Raw genomic sequence first — 12,189 nt, forward strand, 5'->3', positions numbered from 1 at the left:
CATACAAAATGCAATCTACCTTCAATATCCAAAACGTTCTTCTGCATAAACAAACATATAAACGACAAAGAGAAAGATAGAAAAAGTAGTAACATGCAAGGACAAATAAATTTTCCAGAATGATTAAGTGTAAGAGTACCTCCCCCCACTTACAAAAAAAAACAAAACTTTGACATTCCACATTAGCAGGATTTAAAATAACATGCTGCGTTCACAAAGGCAAAGTTCCCTTCTTTGGACCCTGCCTCTCATGCCTAGCGCCAGAACACATTCTCTTTTTTTTCACAGTTGTTACATTTTTGGCTTGTTTTTCTCACATATAATGAAAAATGAGTGTAGTAGTACTGGGCCTCTGTTACACACTCACAAACCACTGCACACAATCTCACTAGAACCACCTTATGATGACGATGTGTACAGGTCTATGTACGTGGTGGGGGGGGGGGGGGGGTGAAGTCGCCTTCACTTTCCGTTTCTCAGATAAACCTGGAGTGAAGTGTTTTCCATGGCAAGGCCTCCATTTTGCCTCTATGCCATTCTGTAATGGCGATTTTCCCTTTGAAAAGCTCAGGTGGCTCGAGGCACTTTCATCAGCTTTCAAATACATTGCTAATACAAGTACATATTTACAAATGGTAGAATCTCCACTGCTCCAGATTTACAGGCCATAAAAGGCACCATGGTGTCAGATTAGTAATTATTCCATTTCTGACAAATGGTCTGCATATTGTTAGGGGTGTGTGTGTGTGTTTGTGTGTGCACGCATGTGTGTAAATGTATTCATTTATTCTTTGGGCTACACGTCAACCATGTTTGCTGTAGGCGAGTCTCCTTTAGTTCTCTGCACTGGCAGCTGAAAGATAATGGAAAAACAAGATTGATGTGAGTTACAAGAAAAAGGACACATAAGATGCTTGAAAATATTCTGTTAAAGTGATGCACTGTGTACGCGACACAGCCCCATACACAGGCTGTAGGAGTTATGGGATCATTGCAGAGAGTTATGCTAGAGGCCTCTCTCACCAGGGGTCTCCTCAGTCTTGGGGGTTTCTACTGGCTCCTCCACTTTGGCCACCTCACTTCCTGTCTCTGCCACTCCCCCTAGAAAACAGAACCAACAGACAGGAAGTCAGTTGCTGGCATTCCCATAAGGGGTTACACGTGAGACATTCCATTAGCCTCACAGGAGAAAGCTGAAAATATCACAGCTGATTAGCAAGACAAGTAGCCGGCACACAGATAGTCCTCAATCAGAACAATGAACAGTTCCTGACGTACAGAAACAGCTTGTTTCAATGGAGCTGGTTTGGTGAACTCCCGCCCCTCACACATCACCCTGATACATTCTTAAGACATAAACAAACACCTCCAGATCATAGCTGGTGGGGTGGGGCTTTGCTCCTATAGAACCTATGCATTAGGGAGAGTGGCTAGGGGCATTATGCAACGCCCCTTCTGCACGTGCTGAATGCAGAGGCCTCTCTGCCCCAAAAGTACAGTGTGTTCTTTCAGTGTTTGAGAGAGACTACTGACAACCAGTTCAAGTACATGTGCTGCTTTTTATGGACGGACTCTCTGACTTGTAGCAATATTTGCCAGTGCTATTAAGCATTTCATTTCATTCTGTTTTATGGACATTTGAAGTCAATGCTGAATAATTAGTCATGTATATCTGTATATACACACAAGAGGAGTCTCCTGGAACAATCTTGTTATCATTAAGCACACTTCCATCACTTTACAGTGGAGTTCCCTGTTGGAGTGCGGAGTGGGTGGATGTATGTGTTTGTGTAATTGGGCCTTTGCCCCTTGGGTCTGTATGAAAATAGAAAACTGTTCTCTTTGCCTTCACCTCATGGGAGGTCTCTCAACAAGTGATACGAGAACATGTTCACACTTCCAGCTCTTCAAACTGGAACTGGAAAGTCTTGATTGTAAGCCACAGCCACATGTGCTTGAGGCGGTTTTGGGAAAAGGTGTTAGCGAAGGTAATGTATGGCACACACATACATTGTAAGGAAGAGCGTTTTTAATAAATAGTTACATAAATAACTAATAAATTGTTTATCCATAGTTATTTTTAACCATCTTAGTGGGCAGCTCTATGGGATTTGGATCTCAGAAAAAAAAAAACACTACACTCCACAGCAACGCAGTGAGGAGGACCTTGACTTGGAACAGCCATAAGCATTGCAGCTTGTTAGGTCACAATAGGCCTGATTATATCCCACCCTGTCCCAACCACGCAGAGGGGGACAAGGTTAATTTGCATTAGAGCTGCTGAGCGGTGGATACACACACATATTATGTAATCTGAGGCAATAGTGCATAAGTTTACTGTGGTCCTTGGCAGGGCACAAAGAGAGAAAGACATGGAGTGTGTGTATGTGTGTCTTCATGAGTGTGTGTGTGTGTGTGTGTGTGTTTGCACATGTCTGAGAGGGAAAAACAACAGCGTCTAAGGAAGAGAGTGACACACTCCACTGCAGCATTCTAGTGTTGTGTGGGGCTGCTTTGTCTCCCAACAGCGTTAAATGTGCTGTTCAATGTTACAACAATATCTATTCTGTTCATCACCAAGACTAGACAAATCAAAAGGGCACTTTGTGTGGACAGATTCGGCCTTTACAAAGTTATTCATGAAACCTGGTAGAACTGACCCATATTTGAGATGTCAATGTATGTTTTGTGCTAAATTCCTAGCGCTGCTGAACTCTCACTTCTCTGTTATGATGACCATGATTATACTGAGTGTGTGTATGTGTGTGTTGTAACAGGATCTAGTCAGGGGAAACAGAGGGGATGTCAAAGCATATTTTAACGCTTTCTTCTATCCTTCCTTCTTGTCTATGACAGGAATGAATGTGAACATTTTAGTAGAACACCACAAAACAAAGTCCCACAAAGGTACCAGTTGTGTCTAGTGAACTCTTGAGGCTGGTTTAAGAGTGGTTAAGAGGTGGACTTAAAACAGGACAGTCTTATTGCATCTATTCAGAAAATACAAATAATACATAAGCCAGAAGCCATCACTGCCATCTTTGATCAGGCAGGTTCCGAGGTTAAAGGGTGACAAAGTCAGCAATACCAGACTCGCAAACTAAAATGGCCGACTGACAACTTCAAATTCCTAAAAGGTGACCTAGGAGTGGTGGCACCAAAACGTAATGTTTGGAGACAAAAGAAGGCTCCAGCAGATGACTGGATCACAATTAATGCCTACAAGGGACTTTTCCAGTTTGTTGAGGCAGTATTAGTTGGAAATGGTCAACATCTACATGAGGACAAAAGTGTAACATTAATGGCGTACCCTCAGGGGCTGCAACTGGAGCGGCTTCCGCAGCGACAGGCTCCACTGCTGCAGGGGCTGGCAGGGCTGCCTCTGGAACTGGCTCCGGGGGGCTGACTTCTGCTACAGGGGCCACCTCAGCTGGGGCGGCGGCTTCGGGTGCTGGTGCTGGTGCTGGCTCTGGCTCTTTGGTCTCCTCTGCAGCAGTGACTGGAGCTGGTTCAGCTGTGGGTGCAGGGGTGGGTTCAGGGACGGGGGTGGGCTCGGGCTCTGTGGGGGCTGCTGCTTCAACAGGGGCTGCGGTTTCTTCTGGAGTGGCGGGAGCGGCCGCGACTGGCTCCACAACGGCTACTGGCTCAGTAGGTGCTACAGGCTCTGCTGGGACCTCAGCTGCCGCAGATTCAGCTGGTGCAGCAACTTCAGCAGGAGCAACAGCCTCAACGGGGGCAACTTCAGCAGGGGCAGCGGCCTCAACGGGGGCAACTTCAGCAGGGGCAGCGGCCTCAACGAGGCCAACTTCAGCAGGGGCAGCAGCCTCAACGAGGGCAACTTCAGCAGGGGCAACGGCCTCAACGGGGGCAACAGCCTCAACAGGGGCAGTTTCGGCTGGGGCAGGAGCTTCAGCAGGGGCTGCCGTTTCGGCGACTGCTGGAGCAGCTTCCTCAGCTGGCACTGCCGTTTCTGAAGGTGCGGCAGCCTCCACAGGTGCAGCAGCCTCCACAGGTGCCGCAACTTCTACTGGAGCTGCAACCTCGACGGCGGCCACGGCCTCCACAGACTCTGTTACCTCCACAGCAGCTGGGGCCTCAGCAGGGGCAACTGCCTCGACTGCCTCCACAGCCACCTCAGCCTCTACAGTCTCAGAGGCTAGAGCTGCCGTCTCAACGCTGTCCTCGGCAACCGGTTCGACAGGAGGTTCAGGCGCAGTCACAGGCTCTGGTTCGGCGGGGGCTGCCTCCTCCACCTCCAGACTCTCTGTGGCTTCGCAGGCCTGGATGACTGGCTCCTCCACGGCCCCAGGCAGCAACTCATCCGGTAGCGCACTCTGAACCGGCAGCTGCATCTGATCTGCAATGGTCTCTGTGTCCTCTGCAATGATCCCATTATGGGCAACTGTCATAGGAGAGAAAAAAAACAATGAAAATTGTTTTCCTAAAGATGAGCTAAAATGAGAACAGTCATACTAGCTTGCTGGAAAAAAATGTACCGAACAATGTGGAGAAAACATCAATCAAATAGTGTGGACAAAACATTAAGAACACTAAAGAACATATATCAATTAAGTCAATTCATCACAGAGCCCACACTGATTGAACTATCCACATTCTTTTTGTAATGTGTCTGGTAATTGGCTAACTTTGGAGGAGTAGATGAATGTGTTAGGCAAGACTGAATACATTGGCCTCACTGGCCTCAGTGGAAACTATGTATGAGTGAGAGTAATGTCGTTTCAGAAAGCCATCAAGGTGTTTATAAAGCTGTTGTCACGTTGATGACCCCCAAGGGTTTCATTGAAATGACTTGAAACATAAAAAGATCTGCACAGGTTATAAATGTGAATCTCTTGTCATGGCAACAGACAACACTAAATCACCTTTTAAGATAACAGAGACAATAGCAGCTAAGGCAAACACGTATAGGACTAACCAACACAAATCATCATGACAACACCTGTTAGACCATTGATGGGGTTAATATTTATCTTTTCACAAGCATGAACATGCTGTAGTCTAGATTGGCATGTTACCCAAGCATTTCATAACTCTCCTGGTCATTTTAATGGAATCACAGATTTTGAGCAACACACACCTCAGTGAAAGTGGATCAGTGCCCGTAGGCAAAGGCAGGAGAACCCTGACCCAATCTAGTTAATCCAGAAGAAATTAAGAACCCCAAAGGCTGTAGAACCCTGACCCAATCTAGTTAATACAGAAGAAATGAAGAACCCCATGGTCGTATATTTCTATAACCACATTTTATGAACACATCATCCATGTGAAATGGCTCAAACAATGTTCAGCAGGTTTGGGTAATGAATGATAACGCATAGATAAAGATGTACACACTCCATTTAATGAAATAAAAAAGTATTTTCATAAATTGAGGTAGAAAAAGAATGTTTCATAAAGACTGGAATAATCATTTACTACAGAAGCACTCAACTTCTCTAGGCAGACAGCATATGAAAAGTCTTTCAGATGTGGTACTCAAACAAACTGAAGACATTATGGACAAAATCGGACAATGAAAGGAACCATATAAAGATAGAATATGGCAACGTCTATTAGCACACATTAATGTGCACAATTAATACTTTCCAAACAAACTTCACTTGAACAGTCGCAAAATGTGTACAACATCTAACCAACGAGGCAAACAAAAGATACTATCTCAGTCAGGCCTGCACAAAGCCATTTTGTTCAGAAGAAATGCCTAAAGCCATGCATAGAACAAGAGTGGGGGGGGGGGGCAAATATCCTTTTTCCGTGGCTGGAAATGTGATTTACTGAGATGCATGTTTGTGTAAACCCTGGGTGGTGGATCTGAGGAGTAGCACTCTCCCAAAACATGTGATTGGTTGCACTCTTGTATACCACCCTAAGGTGTCAACATGTCCCTCAACTCCTCAACCAGAGGGGTATTTCACAAAGGCAGAATTAAGACATCCAAGAACGAGGTTTGACATAGCGTTGTCTGGTCATCCTAGCTCAACTCGTTTCACTAATGCCAATCCAGGATGAGTAGGAGCGACTATGTCAAGCCATTTACAGTAAGTAAATCAGGATGTGTGCGCGTTCTCGTTTCTGCTCCAAAGTGCCCACGGTTGGAATAAAAAAGACGCGAAAATTGCGTCATTCACACAAAGTGAACAACCGCTTTTTGATACAGACTAACAATGAAGTAAAGTTGTCCTTTTTGGAATGGGGAATCATGGCTATTCCTGTAAAACAGCAGTAGGCGTGGTAGACCAACTGAATGCAAATTTATGTATGCACACGTGTGAGTGCTTCCTTGTCTCGGCACGCAACGTCATTAAGAAAGCGCTTGCCACTGCAAATATGCACATACCGGTATGATATAGCCTACCTTAATATTATAGTTGAAAATACCTTCGAAAACTTTCCCCTCCACTTCCAATCAACTACAGTAGGCTATTCTACGTCTATCAATAAAATAAGCAAACAATGAGTACCTAGGCCTATGTTAATAAGACTATCACAATTAAAATAATAACCATATATATGGTAGTAGGCAGACTATCTGTTTTGTTTTGCGTGCAAATACATTTAGCAAATAGTTTATAAATGGAATAAAGCTCTTTAAAAATTAGCACGGAGGTCTGATGTGAATGACAGCTAGCTGAACCAATAAGACGACATAATTACCATTAGAATTAACTTAGCTTGGCTGTTAGCCTGGTCGGGACCAGGCTAGGTGCAGAGAATAAATCCCCATGGTAACTTATGTGCCATCTCTTTTGTGAAACCAAGTCAAGGCTAAATTCATCCAGGATAACCTAAAAATCCCAGCTTAATCCCTTATCTAGGTTTTGTGAAATACCCCTCTGGAGTGTCCAATAGAGAATCAGATACATATACCTGAAAAAACAGTATCAAAACAGACCAGGCCTGTGAGTCATAGCTACGCAGTGGCACAGTTAATCCCATCAAAACTGGCTCAGGGCTGTCTATTTGAAACAATATGAGCGATTTAGGAATCATGTACGCCTGGTGAATCCCAAATGTTCAAATTAAACGCCTTTCCTCTGTTGATGCCCCCGACTTCCTGGTTGTAAATGTGGGAGCCCTCCCAAGGCATGAGAGAGAGGGGGGCAATGACTGGAAAGGAATGTGATGGGCCAGCACAAACCACCAGAAGTGGAGCAAGGCAAAGCAAACAGCCAGTGTCCTTCGCAGAGCCCCCCAAAACGAACAGCGTGTGATGTTGATGCTTCATGGGCCCGACCTCTCCAAACACAGTGAGACGTGTGCGTCTCCCTGGGCCAGCAGTGCTCTACCGGACGGGTCTGCATGAGACATGTCCTGTTGTAGGGGGGAGAGCGTGGCCATGCACATGGAAACGCCTGGCTTGGTTTGACTTAAAGTGTGCTGTGCAGCACGGCGTGGGGGAGGGGGAGGGAGAGGGGTCATGGAGCGCACCTGGCTCATATTACCACTTTGGGTCACGTGCCTGGGTGGGAGCTGAAAGAGACTTTCAGGCTAGAGGCTGTGTGCATGTCCACACGTATGCTGATATGCATATATACAGCCACTTGCATACAAAACACATACTCTCTTCCTATTGGATGCATTTTCCACAAAATGTCGGTCTTTTAGAACATTTAGATCAGAGAAACGCCAGTCATGCACATCCTTACATCCTTACAGTTTTCAGAAATTGTTGTGTAGAGATGAAAGTATGGAGAGTGATCAATCACACATCCTATAGCTTTAATTGCCAAAGGATTGGCAACAACATTGGAAAATAAAGAATATTATTTTAGAATCTAAGCTAAACAGTGTGGCATCACTGTGGAAGGTAAAGTGCTTTGTTTTCTGATGGCACAATATGGGACCTGTAGGCAGAGAGGCTGTCACTGTCCAATGCTGGCATGAGAAAAAGAGGGGCCGAGACAGAGCCCTCTCACAGCAGAGCACTGGGGCCGGATGATTTGTGTGTCAACATGAAAAATGGCCAAGGATGACAGAGAACCCAGTCAAAACAGTCCCGGCCGAGGGAGGAGGGGCACTGTAATGTTGGATGCAGGACAGTGACTGAGTACAATATATCACTCTCTATCTCTCTCTCTCTCTCTCTCTCTATCTCTCCATCACCATGCTGCCTTACCGGGACAACATGGCACAGTGTAGGCTGAGATGGTGACGTAAGTATCTCGAACAAGCGTCTCTACATGTCCAGGTGACCAGCATTCAATGTCCAGACAAAGAAGAAGGCCAGGCATGGTTTGAGTGGTGCCAGGGACTAGCTACGACTGATACCAATCGTGTCTGCTTCTGCTTTGGCCCGTCTCTGAAGAAAGAAATGCTGAAATGGGGCGGCTTACATTTCTGACCCATTTGAAAATAACAAAGCATTCCATTTCATTTTTGCCTACAGCAGATATACACATCCAGTGGACAGACAATAGCCCAGTTCTTTTACATTTGCCTTGGAAGATTTGTCAATAAAATAACTCAAATTAAAGCAAGGTGAGAATTAATGAAACAGTGATAACACAGACTTGTACAGCTGAAGTCCCACCTCAACTCACTGAAGAAATAAGAGAGTGTAAAGTGAGGCTATCCAAATCCACAGGGGAGTAGAACAGCCTAGACAGCAGGCACACTCTGTACGTTAAAACACATTACATAACTTTGCCTCAGCTGGGGAGAGTGTGCTGCTGCAGCCATGCGATGCAAGGGCAATGAATGGACAATATGTGGCCTATATATGTGTGTGTGTGTGTGTGTGTAAGAGAGAGAGGGTGAGAGAGAGAGAGAGAAATAAGACATTCTTGCAAAGCCAAACAAATGGCCAACACCAGTTTACACAAATCAACAATGGGGGGAGGGGGGGGGCATTAAAAGACTCTTCTCTGTTATCTGTGGAATGCAAGCAGTAGGTGTTTGTGTTTTCTCTCCTCTCCCCAGTGTAGGAACCCCTCCACCCGGACTTGCATGTCTTCAGAGTGCTCGTGGCATGTATGTGATGTGTGATTATTGTCTACAATCCTTTTCACCGCCATTACTTTTGTTAGACCTTCACAAAATTTATATTTTTAGAATAATTTAGCTAATGATGAATGTTTAATAGGCGATCCATTGCTAGCAGCTATGCTATTGATCAGGAATGTCCTTTGTGCCTCCCAATCCTCCACTTCATAACAGTGTGCCAGTGTATTGTTTCCCCCTTATATACTAAACAGCCCGACCAAAGTCATTAGTCTTGTTGAACAGGTGTGCTTGGGGTAAATTGCACCTAGGAGTCCTGATGATGGACCCACTGAGGTGTATGATCTCTATTTAACCACTTCACTGATTGGGCAGAGGAAAAGCAGCTCTGCATTCTTGCCCTGGGGGTGCAGATGTACTTGTTGGCCATGAGTGTTTCATCAGAAATGCAAACGCTGTGCCAACAACCATCCAAAACTTTTCTGAAGTCTGTTTTTAAGATCTTTCCTTTGTAACTCACAATCCCTCACCTTGGTGAAAAAAGTCAAGTTATTGCTCAGTACAGGGTAAACTTAGTTAATCAAATGTCATGATTTGTCATGCTACAACAATCAGTCTCTCTCTCCCTCCCTTATATCACCTACCATTTCCTGTGATGAAACTTAGATTCAGGTCTGACTGCCACACTTCCTTTCCCTTCATATCCTGCTTCAGGTTTACCCATGCGATCAATTAACTCTGTCACAGGAACACCATGTTCTCATACTGAAATTCTACAGTTACTATATATACACTGATCTATACATTTCGCCTAAGATCCTTTTTTGAAACAAATCACGTTAGGCTACATAATCGATCTCCCAAAAGCGTCGCAATTATAGTGAGTGTAGGACAATGCACACAAATAGGCTACAGTAGGTTACAAACTTTACGCAAAATCGATGGCGCGTCCCATGCACTCAATGCCTTGGTAAAGCATCCCATTTCTTTACTTGCCCTATCAATTAGGCTACATGTCATCATAATTGCATTGCAGGTAATATGTTAAACTGAATAAATACAAAACAAAAGGCCAGACTGGCTGCTGAAATAACAGATTTCAAGAGTGATCATTCGGTGAGAAATGCTTAAAGACACTCTAGGAAATGCAGGCCTACATGATTAGGACAGAATGTACAGTGTGCCACTTACCGAAAGTTGTGTCTCCATTACTTTCTTCGGGTTTGGTGCCCGGTCGGTTCTCTTGGGCTACGGTCTGAGAGCTGGAAGAGGAACACCCCATTTTGTTTTATGCACAAAGAGACGAGGCACCTGATGGCTATTTTATAACACTTCAGAAATTTATAGTACAGCCCTTATTTGTTCACAAAATAATCTGCAATGCCAGCGTCAGATTTGTGCAATTCACCGAGCTACTCGATTTTTAGGAGTAGAGGCAACGCATATCTCCCTGTCGGTTGTCTTAATGCATGGCCTTCCAACCTCATTCATGCCCTAGACAACGACGCGTTGTGAGCTTTGAAATGAAATGAACGTGGAGAAGACGCTTTAAAACTGGCAAACTGTTGCTCTGAGTGTTAAAAGTAAGTGCTTTTGAGCATGCGTGAACCAGTCTGGCTAGAAAGTGGCTACTTATCTATGGAGTGCTGGAATGAATCCACCTGGTGGTGATGGTGATGCACGCTCGCGCAGTTGCAAGCATGTGGATGTGTAGGAATGGTTATGAGGAGTGGTGTTTTTGCACAGTCAAATGGAAAAATTGCAATTATTAACATTATATGTAAAATTAACCATTAATGAATAGGCCTAAGTGTCTGTCTCGTCATTGTTCTCACCAAAAATACACGCATAACCATGGCTTATTTGTAATTATATGTATGCACATGTTTGTGTAGGCCTATGTATGTTTTGTTTCGATATGCTTTTGTATGCTCAATCGTTTAATAATGCCGTCATACATCCCAGGTCTGAAGAGACGACACAGGGATGGTTTAACGATGGCAGGCAATTAAATGAAGATATGTCGCCACCTATTGACAAGGCATGATGCTATTCAGGGATTCCACATACAGTGGACTATACCACTCATTCACTACAAATTGCATTATAGTGAATAATCACATTGTTATTCACTTAGTTCACTAGTGCAGTGTTTCTCAAACTTTTTCAGACCAAGGACCACTTAACCAATTAAAAAAATATCTCACGGACCACCTAGCTAAAAAACAACAGTAGACCTCCTTCAACTATTGGTCTACTCACTGAACAACCTTGCTTATATTGTCTTTGCACCTTGCTTATTGTGTCAGAAGATTCATACGATTTAAACTGGCGTAGCTTACATAGACAGTGTTGCAGAACTGTTTGGATTTACATACAAGTTGGTTCAATATTGCAAACAACTCATCTATATTATATTTTAGCACGTCTGCTCGCGGACCACTTGGGATAGCTTGCGGACCACCAGTGGTCCCCGGACCACACTTTGAGAAACACTGCACTAGTGGATGAGTGGATATCCAGAACGCAGGCTAGGTCTCGTAAGAATGGGCTCTTATGATGATACATATTATGAGAGTGTGTGCATGTTATTTGGTGAGGGGACTGCTCAAGCAATGTATTCTTAATTCCAAATATGTTATTATTTACACTTCTTATACCTTATATATTTTACGGAATTAGGAGTAAGGAATCTCAACACCAGACCTCAAATCTATCATGTGGATTTACTGTATCCTTGTGCACAAATCAATCTTGCATTGAAATGTTATACAGGCTTATTATTTTGGCCATTCATCTTGAGTGCGAAAATACAGCCAAGTCCTAATTACACAGAAAAATATTTTAAGTACTTGTGCTGCAAAGTCTTTCAAAATTTAAAAAAAATGTGTCCCCAGTAAGTACCGAAGCAATTGTGTGAACAGTAATCTAGAGAGGTATTTTGCTGTATTCTGAGCAATTGTGTGAACAGTAATCTAGGAGGTATTTTGTGGTATTCTGAACATCCATCTACAGGCATTCCTTATGAGCACTATGTCTTGACTAAAAGTAAAATTGTCTTTTTAATGTTATTTATTTAATGTTGTTTATTCCACTACTGAACCATCGCACCATTTACACCCTAATTAGCAAACATGTTTGCCACCAAAACAAGAAAAAGAACATGCTTGATTTTAGGAGGGAAAAAAACATGTCACCCAATTGTACATAATGGATTTTTTTACGAAA

The 12,189-nt window shown here is 43.8% G+C and overlaps 1 protein-coding gene across 1 annotated transcript; it reads right to left on the reverse strand.

Moving 5' to 3' along the window:
* Positions 1-435: 435 nt before the first annotated feature.
* LOC143119437 (uncharacterized) lies at positions 436-10,553 on the reverse strand. Its single transcript, XM_076280942.1, has 4 exons — positions 10,153-10,553; positions 3,311-4,402; positions 1,024-1,101; positions 436-853 (listed from the first exon to the last, which is right to left on the reverse strand). Exons 1-4 carry the CDS (start codon positions 10,241-10,243, stop codon positions 834-836), a joined length of 1,281 nt encoding a protein of 426 aa, XP_076137057.1. The 5' UTR covers positions 10,244-10,553; the 3' UTR covers positions 436-833.
* Between the last annotated feature and the right edge of the window lie 1,636 nt (positions 10,554-12,189).

The sequence above is a fragment of the Alosa pseudoharengus genome, unplaced genomic scaffold (genome assembly GCF_046254945.1).
Source record: "Alosa pseudoharengus isolate Yale_2024_CS ecotype anadromous, Long Island Sound unplaced genomic scaffold, YU_APseudo_1.1 YU_APseudo_1.1_scf_12, whole genome shotgun sequence".
Taxonomy (NCBI): Eukaryota; Metazoa; Chordata; class Actinopteri; order Clupeiformes; family Clupeidae; genus Alosa; species Alosa pseudoharengus.

Bases quoted from the DNA above. Each gene is read 5' to 3' on its own strand.
- LOC143119437 (XM_076280942.1), bottom strand. From the start codon at position 10,243: ATGGGGTGTTCCTCTTCCAGCTCTCAGACCGTAGCCCAAGAGAACCGA. The intron at 1,102-3,310 runs GTACGCCATTAA...TCTGTTTTCTAG, and splicing joins TCCAGTTGCAGCCCCTGAGG to GGGGAGTGGCAGAGACAGGA. The intron at 854-1,023 runs GTGAGAGAGGCC...ATTATCTTTCAG, and splicing joins CAAGACTGAGGAGACCCCTG to CTGCCAGTGCAGAGAACTAA.